General features: G+C 40.8%; 1 protein-coding gene across 2 annotated transcripts in view; it reads right to left on the reverse strand.

Moving 5' to 3' along the window:
* Positions 1–22,853, reverse strand: part of ECPAS (Ecm29 proteasome adaptor and scaffold) — a 66,191-nt gene that overhangs the window by 26,592 nt on the left and 16,746 nt on the right. For both annotated transcript variants that reach the window (XM_059834446.1, XM_059834447.1), the window contains exons 4-24: positions 22,608–22,726; positions 21,261–21,413; positions 18,898–19,066; positions 18,225–18,364; positions 16,594–16,675; positions 16,201–16,320; positions 15,937–16,022; positions 15,579–15,657; positions 14,431–14,480; positions 13,810–13,876; positions 13,581–13,703; positions 12,313–12,416; positions 11,145–11,268; positions 8,808–8,888; positions 8,019–8,247; positions 6,651–6,742; positions 5,152–5,286; positions 2,854–3,019; positions 2,266–2,438; positions 1,667–1,768; positions 55–178 (exon numbers count right to left, since the gene is read on the reverse strand). In XM_059834446.1, the coding sequence (XP_059690429.1) occupies positions 55–178; positions 1,667–1,768; positions 2,266–2,438; positions 2,854–3,019; positions 5,152–5,286; positions 6,651–6,742; positions 8,019–8,247; positions 8,808–8,888; positions 11,145–11,268; positions 12,313–12,416; positions 13,581–13,703; positions 13,810–13,876; positions 14,431–14,480; positions 15,579–15,657; positions 15,937–16,022; positions 16,201–16,320; positions 16,594–16,675; positions 18,225–18,364; positions 18,898–19,066; positions 21,261–21,413; positions 22,608–22,726 (2,518 nt within the window). The remainder of the gene's footprint in view (positions 1–54; positions 179–1,666; positions 1,769–2,265; positions 2,439–2,853; positions 3,020–5,151; positions 5,287–6,650; positions 6,743–8,018; positions 8,248–8,807; positions 8,889–11,144; positions 11,269–12,312; positions 12,417–13,580; positions 13,704–13,809; positions 13,877–14,430; positions 14,481–15,578; positions 15,658–15,936; positions 16,023–16,200; positions 16,321–16,593; positions 16,676–18,224; positions 18,365–18,897; positions 19,067–21,260; positions 21,414–22,607; positions 22,727–22,853) is intronic.

Raw genomic sequence — 22,853 nt, forward strand, 5'->3', positions numbered from 1 at the left:
AGAATTGTGAGATTTCATGCTCCTCAACCCAGCCCCTGTATTAGGAAGGCCTACCTGAAGGAGGGATATATTCCTCCTCTGTGACTGTCCACACATCACGTGCAGCCACCGAGATGGTTCCTACAGCAGCACTGGTAATAGCTTCACCAACAGTGAACTGCAGTTCTATTTGTTTGGCCTGAAAAACACAACAGAGCCTCACTGACAGTACTAATTAAACACACATCAAAACTTTTGGCACTTAGTCCACAAAACCACAGCCTCTCTCCCAACCCCAATTCTCAGCACCAACTTGCAATAAGATCTCTCTTTTGGTGAGCTTCTGAGACTATGTGGCACCTCAGACCCACCGAAATTGATGAAAACTGAGGCGATTTCAGACTTCCCAAAACAAATAATAAAGGCTAAAATTTCCACACTTATTTTTAAAGTGTGCCTCCTACAAAGCATTTGCTAGTCTCTGCAAAAGTTCAACTTAGTGAACAGAAAGAATTGGAGAGACAGGATAAAAATAAAACAGTCATCAGCGAAAATTACTCTGGCTTTCTTATAGTATGCAGTAGTAAGAGATTGTCCCGTAATTCCATCCAGAAGCTGATCATCTCTAAGAGATGTACAAATTTGATGTTCACATTAAAAGAATTCAGACAATACTTTGCTTCTCTGTCCTCTTTCCACTATTCTCTAAGCCCTCAGGAACAGAATAGGCAGAACTCTGCCACTTTTTTGTCACTATTTATGATAAATCTTGAGTCGTGAGAACTGATTTCCATACCTGGTGAGTACCTTCTAGATTGCCTTCCTTACTCTCTGGAAGCACAAAATGCTTAGGTGTTTGGAGAAGTAAGCCTTTAGCTTCCTGGAATCTAAGACAAATTGGTTTTTTTCCAAGTACATTTTTTATAAAGGAAGCTGTAACGACCCTAAGCAGTTACAGCAGATAAACACGGCACTTACAAACATCATTTTATGTTTGTGTCCGCAATGTTTTTACTATTCTTGCTTGTTTGATCACACCAGATTGGAGGACTCAGCGAAGCCAGCCTGTCTGATACTCAATAGCTGCTTCTACAATGCTGAATCCTTTGTCAGTATGAACAAGGAAGAAAGGTAAAACAAGCTGTAAGTGAAGAACACTAAAAAAGCTCCTTCGCTATTTAATTTTGCTGTCTGGCATATTGCAATATGTATAGCAGCTCTGAAGTACTGCAAAAGAATGCAGTGCACTACCCTGATGCATTTAGACTGACAAGAGATAACATATATTCCTATAAACAAAGTTTCCAATTCAAGTGAGTTCTATCAGCTGATGGAGTTCAGATGAAGAAGAAGGTGTTTATATTACCTGCTTTTAGGGTACTTTTGAAGGCCAAGGTACAGACCTATAAGCTCTTAAGATTTTAGACATACAGATAGTCCTCCTGAAGGGGAACACATATTTGACTGGGGCAGAGACCTCAAATGGAAAGTTTTTAAACTGTGGCATAAAACATTTTACAAGCCCCAAACCTACCTCTGCCCTCTATTTCAAGGCAGTTTTAAAAAACCCAGAGGCACTATTACAAAAAGACAGCTCCCCTTGTAAACTTGGCTCTAGAGATATAAAAAGCATTCAAATAGGAATACTCACTGCAGTATAAAGAATAATACATTGATAGTGCCTCACCTCCACAGAATCCATTAAGCCCTGCAACAGCAGCTTCTGGTGGGGAAAATCTTCATCTCCCACTGGGAAGTAACCTAATGTTTGTATTGCTCGTTCCTTCATCTTAAATACAAACAAAAAAACCCAACACCGTCACATAACCTTCCTGTAAGTCCAAAAGATACACTTAAAACCCACTCTTTCTCACACTTGCTGAAGTTTCACTTAAGGTACCAGAAGTTAGACATGCAAGTGACTTATTAGATCAATCAGTGCACTTCTCTTCCAAAACACAGATCAAAACAAATGTCCTGTTACCTTTGATGACTGCTTACAGGTAAAAGAAGTTACTCCCATTTTTCTTGAATAGTTTTCATAGTTTTTTCATAGTTTTTTCATAGTTTTCATCCCTTAAGCTCCTATTTATGACTATAGAAAGCACAAGTGACCAACTGCTAGACAACACTGGAAAAGCCCTTAGCCTAACTCTGCCTCACTAAAGCCAATGATAAGCCTAATTCCTTTTAAAACCAAGGCTGAGTTTAGCAGGTCATACATAAACCTGGGGACAGAGCATTCCAGAAATGAACAAGAATCATTACAACACTAGCAAATCTTGCCTTATTTGTTTCCTTGGTGGAAGGGATTCGGGCCAATAAGCTTTCAACAAGTTGCAGCTTCGTAAATCCTGTTCCTTCACTGGGGATTGGCAAGGGGCCATTCCTGCCAATCTCCCCAAGAGCCGTACAAGCAGCCACCACGAGGAAGGGAGAGGTGCTGTCCAGAAAAGAACCTAGAGGAAAAAGCAAAACAGGATGACTTGGATTTTGTCTTATTTTTTAGCAGTGCAGGCAAGCACTTACATTTTACCCATGCAAGAAGCAAAGCATTTATCTCCTCTACAGCTGGTAGGAAGCATTATGCTAGAACAAAATCAAAGTGAAAGGAGACACTGAGAGGATTCCAGGCAGTGGCACCGCTCCCAATTGTGCTATGTTGGTCTATGAACCGAGTCCCCCTAATTCTTGTTGAAAAGGGTTACATCCATGCATCTAATCAGATGACATTTTTACAGGCTGTAAATTCTATGACAGAAAGTGAACTCAAGATTACAGTATCTATCGGCTGAATATCTTACAAAAGTCCTCAGCCTGAGGTGGTTGAAAAAGCAACTGTTACATGTAGCAAAGTCTTAGGCAGGAAGTTACCTATTGTCTCTGTCGTCGATTTTATGAGCTGTTCTTGTTCCGGCATGACTGCAGTGTTTGGCTGTTCTATGTCATGTAGCTCCATTGTTCTGATTTTCCCTTTGGCCAAGTACCTTCCTACTGTAAATCCCAAAGCCAACAAGGATCCATGTTGGACCTCCGGGCTCTACAGACAACACCAACAGTGCAGAAAATCTCATTTTCAAAGTAAGTAACACTTTGCACAAAGCACTGATTTAAAAACACATATGGACAAGCCAGATGAGAAGGCACCCTGAAGAATGCAGTGTTCTAACACGTAATGCAACAACAGAGAATTTGATACTACTAGTGCTCTCTGATGGATGGAGTCCTTTAAGATAAACAAAACTCAGAAGAGGCTTAGGAGGACAGATTAAGAATTTATCACCAGCACTTGCATTCCTAAAATCTATCCCTTGGTAGCTAGGAAAAAAAAAAAATATTGAAAAAAATCCAACTCATTTGATTTGTAAGCACAGACTCATGAAGGTGAACTAAGACAATACTATGCTGTCTCTGCTTTTAAACTGGGCATACTCAGATTAAGGGGACAAAATGTACTCTTTGGTAAAAAGCAGTGAAGGCAAATTACTCTAGATTTGCATTGCTAAGAATAAGAACACACTTGGCCTACAAACACTGAAGGCATGCCTCTACACAGTTCAGGACACCACAGACTGTGAAAACTAATTATTACAATTAAATGTCAAGTGCATTAATTTGTCCAATGCTGTTTTGGCACTGAGACTATCTAATGATGGTACTCATTCCCACAGATGAATTCCAACAAAAGGATTTTGTGCAGAAATAAGGCTGTGAGACTTAAATGCTACCTTAATTAAAAAAAAAAAAAGGAAGGGGGCAGGGGCTTAAACTCAGATTAGTTCAGGTATCTGTTTTTTATCACAACCCTTCAAAAGGTGCGTCAGTGCAAGTGTGCGGCCAAGACAGGATCCTCAGCTCAGGTTGGCCACCAGGGACTGCTCCTTGTTGTGGTCTCACAGCAGCAAAGACAGCTGAAAATGGGTCCTTCTCCCCTCTCCACTTCAGCTACACATTTACACTGCAGTCCTTCCTGAGCCGCTAGAGATCACCACCATCCCTAGCTGTACTGATTGAACTGGTTTTGCACACTCGCAGCAAAACAGAGCTCTAACTCAAACTCAAAAATGCATGGGAACACCCTGCTTTTTTGTGGTTCATGGTTCACATCCCTCTTTATTTTCAGACAGGATCTGCGAAAGGTCAACCTTGGCTCCACAGGTGACTGGGGCAGAAAGCAGTGGTCGGGGGCTGGGACCTGTCTGCGCTGGCTTCGTGACCACAGAAGCTGTGCCCTACGAAAAATTGAGCAAAGACACGGCTTTGGCTCGCAGACACAGCTATCACAGATCCAAAATAAATTGTGTTTGTTAATTACGGCATAAAGCGATCACCGCTTCTTGTCAGCATTTGAGCCTCTTGCCTGCAATTTAAAATGGTGGCCCATTAAGTCCTTCAGAGACTGATGTAAAAACATCTTGGGGAAATATGACCTAAAAATGCTACTACTTTCCTCCCTTTCAGGATTCAAGACACACCAACACAGAAAGCTGCCCAATTTGCTTTCAGGACTCTCCCTCCATGCTTGCAGTGGCAAAATGCAGAGATAAGGACAATGGGAGAGGGAAGGAGCTGCAGGAGGAGGGAAGGCAGGCAAACCCACCATGTAGCAATACAGCGGCAGAGGGCTGCTGAGCAGTCTGTGTGGTGCGGGAGGGAAGAAGCCAGCCCTCACCCAGCAAAGGCAGCTCATGGGACAAGACCTGAGGTGATGAGGAGTCAGGAGGCGGCTACGGCTCAGAAGGGGAGGTGCAGTTAAACATTTAACAAGTTAAACATTTTCTTTGCTCTGTGGGTACCTGTAGTTGCTCATGAATAAGGAAACAGTAAAGTGTTTGAGGTAGGCAGCGTGATCCATTACCACTCAATGGGACAAGGAATATTTAGCTGGCTAGAACTGGTTAAATACATGGCAGTGCTGGCTTTGCTTGGGAAGTGCCTCCAGGAAGCCATCCTACTGATCTTAGCAACAGCTTTGGGGATTAATTTATTTAAAGACCTGTTGCACTCACCTACAACAAAAATCCCTTTGCACTGCCCAACTGGAAGTCAGATAGTTAATTCTACACTCAGATTAAGGCTAATACATCCTGGACACACTGTGAGATTCAGGTTTCCTATCAGTTACATGACAGGAGAAAAAAGAAGAAGAAGCAGACAAAGGACGGTAGTTACATGGTTGTCTTTTGTCATCTTGATCAGCTGCTCCAAGGAGGCCTTAAGCTCATCTCCAGACATAGTAGACAGCACTACAGAATAAAACAGGGCTGCAAGCTCACGCATTTCTTCCTTGTTTGTGTTCATCAGGCTCTGAGGGAGATTTTAAAAAGAAACATAAAATATGGAAGCAACTTCTTATACAGTCTGTTCATACAGAGCTTCAATATACAAGCACAACTGTCATGCAGCTACATAAATAGTACTTAACTCAAAAACCACTCCTTAAACTGACAGCATTATCATTTAGTATGAAACAAAGCACTCAATTCAGCAAAGCATTCATTACACACTCAGTGTTTAGGAGGAAGATTACCACTAGCCGCAGGAGGGCTACCCATCACTTCTGCATTAAACACGCTGACTGAATGCTTCGCTGAATATTTTGTTCAGAGAAGAGCTTCCACATTTTGCATCCCTACTGAGCTAAAAAAACCCCTAAAGACACTGTCTTCCCTGAGCTACTGGAGGCTTCCACTTCCTTTTTGTTAATCAAAGGGAAAAAAATCCTCAGGAGGTTAAACAAGTCAAATCCAATGGTGACAAAAAAGTGTCCAAGAAATCACAGCTCTCAATGCAAATTTATCCACTTTGTATTAGAGATCTTGTATTATCTAATTTGTTAAAAAGTTGTGGTAAACTGTATACTGTGCAATGCAGCACAGTTTATCAGCAGGAGAAATTATTAGAACATATTCAAATTTTTCTTTAACTCAACCAAGTATTTTTTTCTGCCAGATTCCCCCAACGAAAGCAAAGGTAACCTGTATGAGCTTAGCAAATCCTGGATGCTTGAAGCAAATCATGAAAAAGCAGAAAGTTGCCCGAGAAAAGAATCTAGGGAAAGCAGAATTCTCTTTGGCTTATTCCCAAGCAGGCTACAGTTTATCTGTTTTTTTCTGTTTGAGGCTAATAAAAAAATAAAAAAAAAAAAAATCCACAGAAAGGGCTCTAAAACAATCAGGGATCTAATTAATCTCATTTTCTGAGAAGCCACTCACATCTTCCCACTGGAACATTCCCATTGTTAAGCAATTCCTTCAAAAATCTGCAGAATTTTGTTTTCAGTTTTCTTTTGCTGTTTAATGGATCTTCTGATCAAGGGGAAAAACTGACTGACTACACAAACAGGATCAATGACATAGATTACCCAGAACATGTAGGTTGACAGACAGAATCAGTAACACCGAAGAACCAAAAAATAATTTTCCCCATCATGCTACATATAACATCTCATGAGGTGTTGTCTGTAGGTAGAAACACCAGATAATAATTTTCCCTACCCTGCTACATATAACATCTCATAAGGTATTGACTGTAAGTAGAAATACCAGATTTCAAATTAAGTGCATACTTGGAAATAATATGCCATTCCACTATGGGAAAACACCAGATTCTGCTAATGCCAAACCCCCTCCACCCAAAAAAATAAACCAAAAAAAGAGGTTTCAGCATACCTTTATCCAATCCATTTTGTCTACAAATCTGGTGGCTAGTTTTTCTGGATACACTGAAACAACTTCTAGAAGACAATACATAACTGGCAAACCTAAACAGTAATCAAAGAATCAGGTTATTAAACAATTGCAGTATTTACAACAACCTAACAATTAGTGATAAAAAGAGGTTAAGAACTATAAGGCATTTCAAAGCATTCATTTGCAATTCACTAGGGATAACAAACAATACAGCGTAACAGGGTATAGCATTTCTCAGAAATATTAGGGAAACTAAAAGAAGGAAACGTTTTGGTAGCAATTTGTTCTAAAGGCATTCAAGTGCTTTAAGACTACGCTTGTCGCAGATACGCTATTATCAGAGTGAGGAAGACATAGCATTCACTGATGAGGAAGCTGTTACAGACAATGGCCTCACAATTTTCAAGTGTTACGTCAACCGATGTTGCAATTTTACTGTCCTGCTTTCTCCCACCTACGCAGCAGCATAGAAGAGAACAAGTTTAAACTGAAGAATATATAGTCCATGTTGCAACTCTGTGATTGCTGCAGCCAAGTTCAAAGCACGGGATGCAGCAACTCATTTCACAGAATCACAGAATCACTAAGGTTGGAAAAGACCTGTAAGATCATCAAGTCCAACCATCAACCAACACCACCATGCCCACTAAACCATGTCCCACAATGCCTCGTCCACACGCTCCTTGAACACCTCCAGTGAGGGTGACTCCACCACCTCCCTGGGCAGCCTGTTCCAGTGTCTCACCACTCTCTCAGTAAAGACATTTTTCCTAATATCCAGCCTGAACCTCCCCTGGCGCAACTTGAGGCCATTTCCTCTTGTCCTGTCTCTAGTCACTTGGGAGAAGAGACCCACACCCACCTCTCTGCAACCCCCTTTCAGGTAATTGTAGAGAGCCATAAGGTCTCCCCTCAGCCTCCTCTTCTCCAAACTGAACAACCCCAGTTCCCTCAGCTGCTCCTCGGAAGACCTGTGCTCCAGACCCCTCACCAGCTTCGTCGCCCTTCTCTGGACACGCTCCAGCACCTCAATGTCCTTCTTGCAGTGAGGGGCCCAAAACTCAACACAGGATTCGAGGTGCGGCCTCACCAGCGACGAGTACAGGGGCACGATCACCTCCCTACTCCTGATGGCCACACTCTTTCTGATACAAGCCAGGATGCCGTTGGCCTTCTTGGCCACCTGGGCACACTCCTGGCTCATCTTCAGCCGGCTGTCAATCAACACCCCCAGGTCCTTTTCTGTGGGGCAGCTTTCCAGCCACTCGTCCCCAAGCCTGTAGCGTTGCATGGGGTTGTTGCGAAGACTTTTTTTTCTTCAATATGATGCTGCACACCGCTTCTTACCTCCAACGCCAGCTAACAGCTGTTGAAGAAGGCCAATATATATATGTACAGGGTTGGTTTCTGCACTTTTTGAAGATGAGGAGGAAGAGAAAGATATGTGGTTGCCAGACATCAGGTTTCTTATGTAACGTCCAATGGCTGGAGCGTGATCTTGCATATCTGCCAAGCTCTGTGAAGTTGGCACCACACCTGCACTGTGAGCAAGACACATCCGCAGGTACAGGACTATCTAAGTAAAGAAGAGAAAAACACATTGAAAACCACGGAGAAGAGAAAATAATCAAAAGATTAAATCATACACAGACTTTTGGTTTATCACCATCTGATGCAACCTCCTTGCAGGCAGTTCAGCCTGTACCCTATACCAATTTGGCATGCATACAAATGCAACCCAATGCATTGCTAATACAGACCTTGCATCACATCCGAGTTTGTGTCTACAGATCACTAAAGCCAGGGAATCCGCTGTGAAAAGGACAGCCTCAAGGAGCATAATGGGACTTTTGCACACGATTGCCAGTTTCTCCCTCTGACAAGCTAGCATATTAAGTATGCTGCAGAAAGCAGCGGAGCAGCCCTCTCAGGAACATTCCTCCCAACCCCCCATGAAAATCCTGTTCAGACTGCCGTTTAAGGACAGACAGATAAAGGATGGAGAGTAAATCCCAACAGCTGTTTAAAAGAAGAATTTTAGAATGTAGGGTGACTTATGGTAACTGTTAGCTTCTTACACTGTCCTCTAAATAAATAATGGTACACATATCCGAGGAAGTAAATCCAGACAATTACCTCTCCAAATGTGGCAGGATTGAAAGGCAACGCTGCAGTTCCAGTCATATATTTAGCTGGAGTTTTCATTCGATGAGAGGCCTAAACAACAGAGTATATTAAGAGTGGAACATTCAGACCCATGAACAACAGAGATGTTGGAAAGGTCAACGAAATTTTGCTGATGCAACTATGTTTATCCTCCACTTAGCAACTGAAAATGTACAACAGATCTATAACAAGAAGGGCACAGTGCACTTGGTAATAGTACAGTTTAGGTCCATCAACTTTACATCCGTACCAACTCAGAAAGTAGAAACTCTGAATTCATGAGGGGGAATGGCAGGGGAGGCTGGAAGAGGACAAGATTCTTTCTTCCCCTCAGGAAAAAAGAAGTGCTTTACAATTTAAAAACAAAATACCTCATGAACTTCCAAACTCTGAGGAGCCCCGGCTGACAGGCAGCCAGGAAGCTTGGAGATGGCAGCTCTGCCTGGAGAGGCTGCAGAACAGCCAGGCTTCCCCAGTACTGGGAGGTGGGCACCCTGTGCTGCACCAGCCAAGCCCAGGGAGTCTCTCAGACCCCACTACTTGCTAGGTAGAAGGCTGCTGCAGCAAGTGAGCAACTGCCTTCCGTGGAAATGTTAGCTTTGTCAAGCAGGAATATTCCAGCAGAAAAATATCTGAACGGAAGGTTTCCAATAATACCCACTGCAAAGGCTGCAGAAAAGCATATCCACATTCTCTAGGTGATACGCACATCAGTGCTAGGGCTGGATTCAGCAAGGCAGGCTTGCATCTGAATAAATACACAAGGCAGTTGCACAGAAGTCAACAGATCCTCAGATCTCTTAACATGCTCAGATCTTTTCCTACAATTCAACTTCCGTGACATCCAGAACCATTAGTGAAAACCTGAATTAGTGAACCAGAAGATGACTCCCTTGAAGAATGGGTTCCCATCCATACCCAGCAGATCAGGCCCTACTCTTTCGCATATACTTTCTTGCAGAGGGAGAGAAGGATCATGCTAACTCATGCAGGAAAGCCATTTTGCATCTCAGCCTGCTGTGCCAAGCAATGCATACAAACTTCTCAAACATCTCCAACACTCACAGATTATTCATGATATGTGAAAATTCACACTTCGAGTTAACTAACCAAAGAAATGTACCTCAAGGATTTTTTAATATACCTTCAGGACATCTAAGGAATATCTGAAAAGTGCTCAAAAAATTTTTGTTTAATTCACCCAGGAGTGAGGGAATCTTATTTTTGTCAGTAGTGATTAAACTAGGCTGATCCACAGTTATGTAGTGACATCACAGAAGTCAAGGAAAATTTAAAAATTAATTAAAAGGGGACCAGCATTTAATAGTGTTATCTAAAACTCAACCTCTGTTTCTTAACTTTTGATATCTATTTGAATAACCAGTATTTTGGACAAAAGCAAGTTTTTTCATAAAGCTTCAAATACTTTGTACAACACCAGAGTATACAATACTTCACAGGACATCTCTCACGTATAAGAGTTCTGCTATCACAGATCTCTTGCAAAACCAGATGTGCTCCAACATGATATACTTCTGACATTTTTTTAAAAAGTAGACTATCAGAGGAAAAAAAAGTATTGTCAGTGACTCTTCACATAATGTTTATAGCTTGTATAGCTATAGTATAGCTTGTTTATAGCTGTAGTATAGCTACTATACACAGAAGCGTGTAACAGACTAGATTTTAACACCTCTCCCAATGATCTCTCAGTGCAAACAGTGAGGGTAAACTCAGTGGTACAGTTTTTGGTGTATCACTCCACTGGACTCGTGAAAAGTTATTTACATAGCCATTATTTCCACAGATTGCAATGAAGATAAATAATTAAGCCTTTAAGTCAACAAACCAGACTTCTCTACTTGTTCCAGTATCTCCTTTCCTAGCGTAGAATCTTTTCTCTGTTTTATGCACAATATTATTTTTCACCAGCCCAACTAGAGAGTGATCTTCCTATCCCTTCAAGAACGTGTTTGTGAGTGAACTGTGTTCGTGAAACGTGCTGGATCACCCTTGAACCCTGGATTCCTCGCTCCACACATCTTCTGCACAAACAGCACCAATACAAAGTAATCCCTTTGTTAAAGGATCTGCCTCCTTGTTACTTAACACTTGGATCTCTTGCAATTATTGCCAGCAGAAGGTAATGATGAATGCTAATCTTAGCAATGAAATACTATGTATTTTAGCTAACTCTATTCTTCAGGGGAGGTGAGGAAGATGGATACAGGGAAGGGAACACCACACTTAGCACATGCCTGAGCATCAGGCATGTATTTGTCATTTACTGGGACAGAAGCGCTGTACCTTATCTTGGATGTAATGGACCATTTCAGGGAAGGAAGGCATCTGCTTCCCAGAACTCTCCTTCTCATTTTTACCAGGAAATGTTCTCAGCACTCGCTGGGCTTCTCCATGTACCTCCTCCCGCCTTTCAGAAGAAAAGACAAGAAACAGACATTATTTGCACAGAACAAATGGCCTTTAATGAGCAGTAAGATTACTGCTGGGAAGCTGGGCAAGAGAGAATAGTTTTTAAATGGGAAGTGGTTTTTTTGAAAGGAAGGGAAAAAAAGCTTGCATTAGAACTTGTAACTATTTGTTTATTTTAGAGAGGGGGAAGAAAAAGCATAGGGATGAGTGGCCTCTCCAAAGCAGTCCGGATCAGCCCCCTTCTGCTCCTCTTACATCCTGCTACTGTTCACCACCAGTTCCTGGCTCCCATATCCTTGTTTTCCTATCTGTTCCTCCTCACCATCACTTCCTATATTCAAGCTTCAGCTGACACCTACCAGGTTTATCACTATCTACTTAGCAGATCAACTCCTGAAACAGTGTGACACTCCAATGACAGAGCGGATTGTTGCAATTGATCTGTTTAGCTTTCCTTAGTTACACAACAGCTACTCACATCAAAAATCAAGCAATTAAAGTAAGTTGGAAAAAAACCCACCACATAAATTGCAGTAACAGAAAACTGCAAATGAAATGATTACTGTAATTTAGTGAGTCAACTACTCCTCAGCAGAGAGTGGCAACTCTCACAAGTGCATGCTCCTGACTCTTTGCAAACACAAGCTAAAACCAGACTGATAGAATTTGCCAGGAAAAAGTAATTTCTAGCCACTGTAAAGGTGATTTCATTTAATGCATTTTTACTTTGCAGTTGCAATTGATCATTAACATGAAGTGCTTTCATGACAGCAGTTCATCTGAAACAAGAAAAAGAATCCAAGCCAAAGACTACCATAAGGCACAGTTAATAGTTCTCCACACTACTGTCAAGAATGCCCCTATATAAAGGTTAATTTCCAAATTATCATATTTGCTTTTCAGTGAGTGAGTTTTTATGTACATACATACATACACACCTACATATGCATTCATATTTCATCCAAATATATATTGAATGCAAATATATATGTGTATGTATATATATACATATGAAAATAACTTAAAAAGGAAAACAACTTACGGGTCTCCTGCAGCTAATAGGAGTAAGTATCTGGAAGGGATATGATCTGGAGGGAATACTGTGCTAGCAAATTTCACAGCCACTTGACGTACTTGAACTTCAGGCTTAAAGAGAAGAGACACAAACATACGACTGAGTTTTAAATGAACGCACTAATGACCTGCACCCACTCCTTGTAAATCATCAGTCATCTGTTTTGTCCTCTGGTACCAACATGACTCAAAGAGTTTAGACATTTTGAGACACTGTTCTTGCTAACTCTTCATATGGCAGGAGACAGGCAAAAGAAAAGCTAGCTTCTCTTACATATATGTACAAGTGGAGAATGACATGTTTAATTAAGTATATGCACATTTCTGGGAATCATAAATCAGGGTTTTTGCTAATTCTTAGACATCTGAACTGCCCCACCCAGGCAGTTTTGAAATGAAGAATGATATATATCATCTATCCACACAAAACAGAGCTGTGCTTAGGAGCAGCACAGCCAGAAGTGGAAAACAAACATTAGCTTAGGGTTGTCATTTTCTCTGCTGGGTTCAGATAGTCTCAAAATGGTATTGCCCAGAGACCTAGATCACTCGAGCACCCAGGCAAAAGAGTCATCAGCATGAAAATAGACTCTTACACGGTTACTAGTTCAACTACTAGAAATACGTATACCTCTGCAGTCACCCTGAGTAACCATGCAAACACAGAGTATACAAAAACCACTCTTTCTGAAACCCAGACCTCTGGGGAATTGTGAACACAAACAAGATACTCAGCAAAGTAAGAGAGTCAGTGAAGTGTGGTTTCCTCCAGATTAGCGTCTCAAGGCTGAGCTCCTGGGGAGGTTCCCAGGTGCCTTCTAATGTTAGAAATCATACAGCACACTGAAATCCCCACTTAGCGGTGAATGATCCTTTCTACCAAACTCTTGCTTTCACAAAGCATTTCACAAGATACTGTCCTTGAAGAGTCTACTTCTCAAAGTTTTCATAGGAGGAGACTATGAGAAACATACATCGCAATTGCAATGACTTTGTTTCTTTGCAAACCAGATACAAATAGAAAACTGCGTTGTCAGGCTTCTTGCAGCCACTGTACCATTTTAAAAATATTTCATCTGAGCATACACATCCCCCCCTTCTTCTAGACAGCCCTATAAATTCAGAAAGAAAAGGGAGACCTGTTCCAAAAGTAAATAACAGGACGTGTCAGGAAACAGGAACACAATTAATAGCTCTTTTTTTAAAGGTACTTAATTTTGACTCCACTGAAAATACCTTTATTAAATAAGAAGCCACAAGAGCCTCCATCAGGGTACGCTGGGCTCCTTCCAAGTTACTGTATGCTCCAACCATCATAGACAAGGCCTCCTGAATGGCAAGCCTAGTATCAGCATCTTCCTGCAGTACAAAACCAAGAGTTTTCACTTTACAGTGTGCAGTGACAAGAATTAAGCAAAACCAGCACAAACTATTAATGATTTCCCAAAGCCCCGTCAGCACCCACCTTGCATAAAGCTTCAAAAAACTGCTGTACCAGTGCTATATCCTTGGTAAAGAGCTGAGGCATTCGGCTGAAACAAGATATTTTAATTTGTGAAGTTTTTGTTTTTTTAAATGGAAATGCTTCACATTTCATTGGTCTTCCCCTCATCCCACATTTTAACTGTCAAACAAAACAGAGCCAGCACAGAAAGTTTGCTCTCTCTTATCCATTTCTACCATGGAGCAGCACACCCCCCCTCAACACAGTTTGGAAAGCAAGATATTCTATGGACAACCGCTTAGATCACCACCATACCTCTCAACATACTACTTGTCTAGCTTCACACCCTCTGGTCTTTGCTGTATGTTCCTTAAATTCATGTTTCTGGCAATCCAGAAAGTGGAACCATTTCTTAAGTTCTGTGCATAATTAATGAGCTGCCATTAATCACTGAGAGAAGCTATCAGTTAAAAACATATTTCTTTTTACATCTCTGGTGGTGTCACAAGAAGAATGCTTTTCTCTGCACTGTACGCTCAATTGCAAAATTGGCAGGTGGCATAAAGCTTGCTGCTGACAAATTAACAGATTACTTTAGAAAAATTATTCAATGTCCCATTGCTTAAATGGCGTTTCAGTTACCTGGAGAGCTTTCCAACCGCTGAATATGCCATTGACAGCAGTTTTGAATCCTTGAATGATAAAACAATAAATAAAATTCAGCAAAACCAGAAATACATAAAGGCATACCTTTTATAATTAAACATTTACTTTAAATCCTGTCTCCAAAGTGCTCAAAGAAGCTTTCATGGACAAAGAATGCTGGAACATAAAATAATTGTATCCAAGAACGAAAGCATTACATAGGAGCAGAGGGAGCATGCTTTTTCCACAAGAAACAGAAAATTACAAATGGTGACAAAATGTAAATGTCCCTTCTGGTCTCAGCTAATCAAAATTTATTTCAAAAGAGACAGCTAGGGAGATTGAGCAAGTATATGAAACAGTAGCAAAGGGACAGAAACCTTCCACTGGTCCTGAACAGCAGTTTTACACAAAGGAAGCTGTTCACACAACAGATCCTGGAGATGACCAGTGCAGCACATTTATATATGGGCTTACTTCCTTCTGAACACTCCTTTTTCATGCCCTTCCCAACGGCAGGGGAGGCCCTTGCATTCAACACCAACTCAGGCCAGAAGGTCACATCCCACAGTTCAAATGAACCAGCAAGAGGATCAAAGCTGCAGAAGAGGTGGTCTGCAACATCAGTCCTTTGTAAGATACATGTAGGAGTACTGTGGGGAATTTGCCTTCTGAAATGGCACTGGAAAGACCTCTTCAGGCCAGACTGGCATTTGTAGTTCTGTTTGTAACACCCTTCCCATGGCAATGCCATCCCTGGACAGACAGGATGGAAGGTATTACAAGCATTCCTATACAGCTACTTATCACAACGGGGTATATGCCTGGAGCTGAGGCCCCTGTGGGCTCCAGAGTAAGGAGTAACAGCAGCTAGATGCTACTCTGGCCTCACTCTTTAGATTACCAACACTATTATATCCTGAGACTTTTGCAGATAGTATCCATGCACCTATCCATAGCTGTTAAACAAATAAAACAGTTTTCCTATATAGCCTTCCAACAAAATTTCTTAGAAAGTATCCTTTGATAACCACCTCAGGCAACGACAAGAAAGAGATTTATCAGTTTCCATCATAAAGGTATTTGTCTTTTGCTTGTATTCATACGAAGAATTTAGCTCTATAGTAAAGTATCCTTCAGCTTACCTCTTTGTATTCATTGATCAGCTTTGTCAGTCCATTTAAAAGCATTGGGCCTAACGGCTTTATTTTACTTTCTGGACAACTGCAATTAGAGACAACAACAAACAAAATATTCTCTTTTGCATCCCTTAAAAGTATCTTCTCGCAGTATCACTTTTTCTCAACTTCGTTTAGCTGAGAAATTACAGCTTAATGTGTGCAAGCACACACACATACACAAATTTCAGGATTAAGGAAAAACCCCTACTTTCTATGAGTTTTAGTACTTTTTCTCTGCCCTTAGTTCCGTTATGTATTTAGTGACCAGAGTGGCTTCTAGGCAAATAGTTAAAAAACATTGTGCTCACTCTGAATTACTTACATGATACAAATATGATGCACAAACTGCAAGGACAAACTTCTCAGTTTTGCATTTGTGTTTGCACCGAAGAGTCCATCATAAACCACCTGGCCAAAAGGAATAAAAGAGCAGATCAGACAGTGTCCGGCCTCACTTTCAAAGGTTTTTTGATTCCCCTTCTTCTTTAAACACTGTCATCAGTAACAGCGCTTTCCTCCCCCAAGTACTGCAGGAACTGTATTATCAAGCTCATCAGGAAGAGCAGCTTTGGAACGTAAGCATTACCTGAATGTTAGCTGGGAATGTTTCTGCAGCTTGCCTGGATCGCAGAAGATGAGGAACTATCTTTAATTTAACACGGGTGCTGACTGACTCTCGTTTCATTTCTGGTTTCAGAACAGATCCCTGTCAGAAACAGAGTTGAAATAATATAGTGCACCTTTGGACAGCAGTACTTTAAAGTTAGCTAAATTACCTTCTACCGCAAACCAGAACACACTGGGGCGGAGAAAAGAATTATTCAACAGCAAAAATGTCCAGTGAAAGCAGATATCAAAGGAAATGATAGAGTCAAGAAATATATATATATATATATATGTCTTCTCCAAATAAAATAAGGCAACTAAAATTACAGCTTCAGAAATTAAGCACGTATGCAACTCTGAAGGCAAATCTTACCTCCTTGGTTTTCAGTGGTATATCCCCAAGATACACTTTATACATTTTGTTGATGATAGCAGGATTGTTCCAGTCAATTAAACTAAAGAAAAAAACACATTGAACACCAACATGTGAGGATTCTGACATGTTAGGATTACTTTTTAAAATATATGTGGTTTACAGCATTTTGCATCATATTCATATTCTTCCCAGAGTTTTAATAGATCTAGTTTCATTTCTAATCACTCCTCCCACATCCCTATTATATATAATCACGAAGAATGTGAAGTTATTAAAAATTTCACCTACAAATTCTGACAATATAATTCCAAGTAACTTGTGAGAAACCTACATGCTCCCTTCTCTCCCACTGAAATAAGACATATAAACCATGGTAGCCTACCGACTGAATACAGAATGGTCATCTGTTAACAACTTTCTCCACATTCTTCAACCTTGGTGTTTTGACACTTCAGTAGAGAAGCAGGTATTTTTAATTCTAGGACTATTTCATCTTGGTCTCTCAGATAAACCTTTCTGCCCACAATAACCATCTAACGCCAGATACTAATGAGACTGTTTGGAACACACACATATGCCCAAAAAACACCCCACAGAAAACAAGAAGTTAAGCATGCATGCTTCAAAAAAGTGGAGGGGACAGAACCATATCTTTCTTTCACTAAAGCAACTGATTTCCAAACAAGTGAGCTGTGAAGTAGCATATATTTCTTATAAAAGATATTTAACATTGCATATTAACATGCAATTTGTCCACACATGTGTTTTGCTCTCCAGGCAAAGAATACCAACACAAAGGGAAAGATGAGACAAGCAGCAAAGCAGAGACTGCCTTCCTTAACCAGGCTGTCATCACTTACTGGAATCATCTCCCCTGCCATGACTGAGACACATGAATAGACTCAAATGAAGAAGGTTTCACATTACATATTTGTCTCCAAGTTAAAAAGTCCTACACTTCTAGTAATACCAAAGCCACCTACACATTTCAAAGGGAGGCCTCTCTCGCTCTGAATCTCCTGTATGAGCCAGCAAACCTCACATAAGCAATGACTCAGCAAATAGTACCAAAAGCAATTACTCTGGCCTCTTGATGTATTAAAGACAGAAGCATTGTCTTTAGACAATGAACGGTGGACTGCAGATGAGCAAAAGCTTTAATAATGCAGAAAACAGTGGCTGCCCAACTTCCTAGTCTATGGTCTGCTTCACAATTACAGTCTCTTTACTCACTTAATAAATTAAATAAAAGTATACTTTTCTGGGGAATACAATACAGATCAGTCAACCAGCTGTGAGTCACTTACTAAGGCCTTATTGACCATCGGTAATCCACAGAGGGCAATTTGGAAACCAAGGAGTTAGAAAACGGCTCAAAAGCAACACTAAAGATGATTAAAAATAGACAGCTAAAGCTGTCAGCTCTGGAGCCAAGTGACGTTCCCAGCTGCAAGACTGTGAGCCACACCATTCCCAGCCCCGTGTGAATACATGGCAGCTTTGCAGGTATGCGGGGGGACTGCAGCCTTCCCCCTTTCAGAGCGCAGTCTCTCTGGAGCACTACGTTAATTGCAGCTAGCTTTGTTAGGAACACTAGCACCATCTTTTCCAAACATCCAAACTTGTACCTTTGTTTGCTCTTTAGTTCAAGGTCTGCTGCAGTGGCAACACTGTGTCTGGTATCACTGGAGGCTACAACCAGGTGTATAACAGCTTCAAGTTCTGGCACTTGCTCAGCTTCAATGAACTTCACTATCCCCAGCTTACACTGTTCAACAGTGGGGAAAGTAAAGGCAGTGTTACTGACAAGAGAGCGTATGTTACAATAACCATAGCAGTTCAGCTGTCTGAAATGATGGCTTCTGCTTGCTAAGGAGAAGCTCACATGCTCTCCATCTCTTTAGCAGCGCCCTACTCTTACCTCCTATCAAAGCAGTCACCTGCAGCAAAGTATGAGCATTATAGTTAAGGATACTCTGCTACTTGTCTGCTAAAAAGGGATGCTTCACCAAAATAAGAGAGTTTTGCAACCTTACTATCTTTAGGAGAAAAAAGCAAGAGTAAGCAGCAGTCATGGTTGCTCCCTAACCAGTTAGAACTGCTGGCACCTCCCACCCCATCTCACTGTTGTAAAGTTCCTTAAGGCAGCATGCAAAGTCCTTCAATAAATTCCCTCAGGGCAACTAAAGAGTCGGTCAGAATTAGTTACGTATTTTTCCTCCTGCCTTCCCTTCATCTGTCTGTAGCCGCCCCTGTCACCACCCCCAGTTCACCAAGGACCAGCCATGCAGCTGCAAGTACCTGTTCTAGTAGCTCTGGTGTCCATGGGCTATCTCCAATTACCCTTTTGGCTGCATAAAAGCTCATCCCTGGAGGCGGCTGAGGGATTCCAGGACCTCCCACGCTACTTGATGAAGAGCCCTGGGCCGAGGGCACGTTTTGTCGACTCTGAGACTCATTCAATACAAACCTAAACAGGTGGGAAGGAGTTTCATTAGAGGCTTTACCAATTCACATTGCCAGCTGCATTAGATGCTGGAATGGAGGAATAAACATAACCTGTCCAACTTCACTTAATTCTTCTTCAATTAATCGCATGACTCTGACACAAGACAGAATTTTATTCAGTTGAGACTCAGCTACCAGCTATCCCAGCATATTCTGCGAGAGCCATAATGATCTCTTTATAATTGTTTGAAAACAAACCTCAGTTAGGAAAGGGAAGGATCCACTGGCATTTCTGAAAAGGGTTATCTCAGGTTATGAACCAGAAAGAATGAGCTCTTTTGTATTAGAAGTGAATACTCAGACAGTACTACGTTCGAGAAACTCATACTAAAAGCTTAACATTTGTATGATTTCTATGAAAAACGCAAACTTAACAAGGGAAATAGTGAAGCATATACAACACAATGAAGTGGCAGGAAACAATTCTTGATATAAGAAATAAATAAATAAGATAGTGTCTTGGAAAATGGCAGTTTTAGTGCTGGGCAGGGAAGGAAAGCAAAAAACATAAAGGTTAAGTTTACAGATCTCAGTCTTTTTAGAGACTGGCTAGTCTAGCTGTCCTGTGCATACATCCATACTCTCACAAAAGCCACATCACCTCTCCTGATATCCTTGGAAGCTGGTCAACACATGAAGGTATCAAAATTGTAATGCAGAGACCAACAAGAATTATTTTGCTCAAGCCAGCCATAATCTGTTCTGCATTCAGCACACAGGCAACAAAAGGAAGTGAACAGCCTCAACAATAAGGATAAACATTCATCCCAAGTCTCATTAGTTAAAACTTTAAACACTTGAACATGATTATGAGCTTTAAGCCCTACAGTCAGGCTTTCTGGTTGTTTTACTGCATGCAGACTGGCAAGGCTAATTCACAACTGGGCAATGACAGAGCAAGTTCTACCAGGCATAAATTAACTGTAAACAGCTGCAAACGGTCTCACCCCAGGGAGCAAGACATTAAGAGACAGACATCCAGAGCCACAGGCTAGCTGAAATCACTCTCTGAGCACCTTCCGGAAAGAAAATGAAAGTTTCATCCCTACCCTCGTGGTCTCTCTGAGTATTTAAAAATTGTCATGCTTGGCCAGAGTACAAAAGCACAGAAGGAAGTGAAGTCTCATTGCAAAAGCCCAAGCGCTTCATGTGCTGAAGCTATAGCCACAGCAGTGTGGGGGTGAAGCTACGAGCATAAACCTGGCCAAACTGAAGAGTGTGAGCTGTGAACAGAGGAACGGGCTAGGCATTTTAAACTATAAGCTGCAAGACTCTACACACTCAAATGGTAAGGAAGTGGCCCCCAAACTGTCTGATGGGAGCATGGCCTCCAGCAAAACTACATGGACAAACGTCACATGCTCACTATTTTAAAAGTCATTCCTTTAGGTTAATCCACTTGGGTAAGCAAGAGTTAGGTGCTCAGAAAAATCCTATGGGAATCAATGAACTGTCAGAAAAAAGAAATGTGTTCTACTGTTAAAATTATTTCTGTTTTCTTTCAAAGCAAACGCTCCCTTAGCAACACAAAGACACTAAAAAAGCTAGTGGAAAATAGATTTTGAGAAAGTATTGATTTTAGACACTAGAAGATTCCTAACAAGCAGTGCTTAGTAAATTCAAGGTGCTCTGTAGATCATTCTTGCTCTCAGAAACAGTGCTCACACCAAGACATGCCATGACAGTTAAAACATTTTTCATCAGAAGACAGGTGAAAGACAACTCTTGTTATTAAAGGCTCAATTCTGGAAAGCACAGGTTTTCAGAGACTACGCTTGCTTATGACCTTGGAGGAATAAGCCTTAAAACTCAACTGCAGGAAGACGAGCACGCATTTTGATTTGGCTTCTATTTTAAAGGTTTGGTTATTTAACAGATAGCTCACATGTCTCATAGCTTCACTTTAAAAAAAAAAAGAGGTCAAGGACATAGTAGTGTAGCACCTAATTAAGTAGGTTTTGTTAAATAAGGAAGATGGTGATCCCATTCTTAAAATTAGGACCCTGCTTTGTATCTTACTGAAACATGTAACTGGCTTCATTTGAGCTAGGAAATAACAGCATATTTTAAATAAGTTTCCAAGGGTGCAGTTTGTAATGTTTCACACATAAAGGGCACATCAATATTAGAGAAGACTGGTATTAGCTCTTACTTACCCATAAGGCATAAGAAGGACATCCAACATGAAGTCCAAAAGCAGCTGTACAGTCTTTGGTTTTTCAGCGAGGTTAAATGGAGAAGCTGCTGCTTTCAGTGGTTCAGCAGGGTATTTCATGTGAAAAAGGGTTGGTATTAGAAGATGCATTAGGCTGAAAAACAATTATATTTACTGCAACCATTTAAAGAAAACCACACCTGTTTATTCTTAACATTCAAGAGAGAAAACTTTAACAACAAACATGGTCCTTAATATTAAAAAAAAATCTTAACAGAAGTTAAACCGATTCACAATCCAGTGGCCTCTATTTGCCACCTGATGTACTTAAAAATGGAAGGCTGAAGATAAATTAGGATTTGCGCTTAAAATAGAACATGTATGTCTGTATGCATGCACACATATACGTCTGGAGAGATAAAGTCACTGCCTTTGTCTAGACTTTTAATGTTTCATCATTATGCCACAAAATACAGTCTAGGACTGTCTCATCCATAAGAAATTTAAAGTTTAAATCTGAGTCTGCCTAGAGCTGAAGTTGATCAACGCTGTTCAGCTTCACCAAAGAGTGAACACAAACAAATATATTATTATCTACCAGTATAGCCAGATTTCCCAAAGCTCTCTTCACTCATGTACTTGCTTTTGGACGGGGCAAAACCATGGTCCCAGAGAAGAAAATCAAGTATTTTCACACTGAACACGTGAACAGAAGCAAGATTTTACCACAAGACCTTTCAGTAAGGTCATTTTAAAAATACCTTTACACTCTCACAGTGATGTAGAGTAAATGAATATATGATTTTAATGCCATTTTCCAATGCCAGCATGGTGGAAACCCATCTCAATGTAAATAAGAAGCAGGTCCATAATGAACAGTTTTCTGGAAGTTCTTAGTACACAGCAGTTCCCAACTTCAGTCTTTTATTTATTACAACTTCAAGTAAGTAGGAATTTTGGTTATCTCACAATTTAGAGTGGCCAATCAGAGACATTTACTGCTGTCCTGTTGCTGGACAGAGTATATTTACTGAAGGTCTGGCCTTAAGCTGGAAACCAGAATTTGATGTAGATGAATGGGGGATATGGACAGGCATATCCATCATAGCACAGGCCTCTTATCATACAGGAAGTCTGCTGCTGCAGATCCTGTATATTATTACAACATTAGACTATATGAATTCTTCGTACCACTCAAACTACTGAATTGCTGATCCAAACTGTACAAGCCAAGAACATCCTAAGCAATGAAGATATCACCAAGAAAAAAAAAGTATTTTAAAACCAATACAAATTATTTTACTAAAATGATACCAGCCGAATTATCTCCAAGAATAAGTCATTTTACCTGTCTTGCTGTGGTTGAGGTTTCCCTTCCATTGCAGTGAGAAGAGTTGGAGCCAATTCACATTGTTTTTCCACAGGCAGACGGGGGTATCCCATCTTAACATAAATTATGGTAAAATTCTAAAGGAGTAAAAAAAGCACATAGTATTGAAACAGTGCAAAAGAAATATCTGTTCTTTAAACTCTTCTTGCACGTTGTGTTACATAATTGGGTGTTGGAAACAACGGATGTTTTGGAAGACCAATT

The sequence above is a fragment of the Gavia stellata genome, chromosome Z (genome assembly GCF_030936135.1).
Source record: "Gavia stellata isolate bGavSte3 chromosome Z, bGavSte3.hap2, whole genome shotgun sequence".
Classification (NCBI taxonomy): domain Eukaryota; kingdom Metazoa; phylum Chordata; class Aves; order Gaviiformes; family Gaviidae; genus Gavia; species Gavia stellata.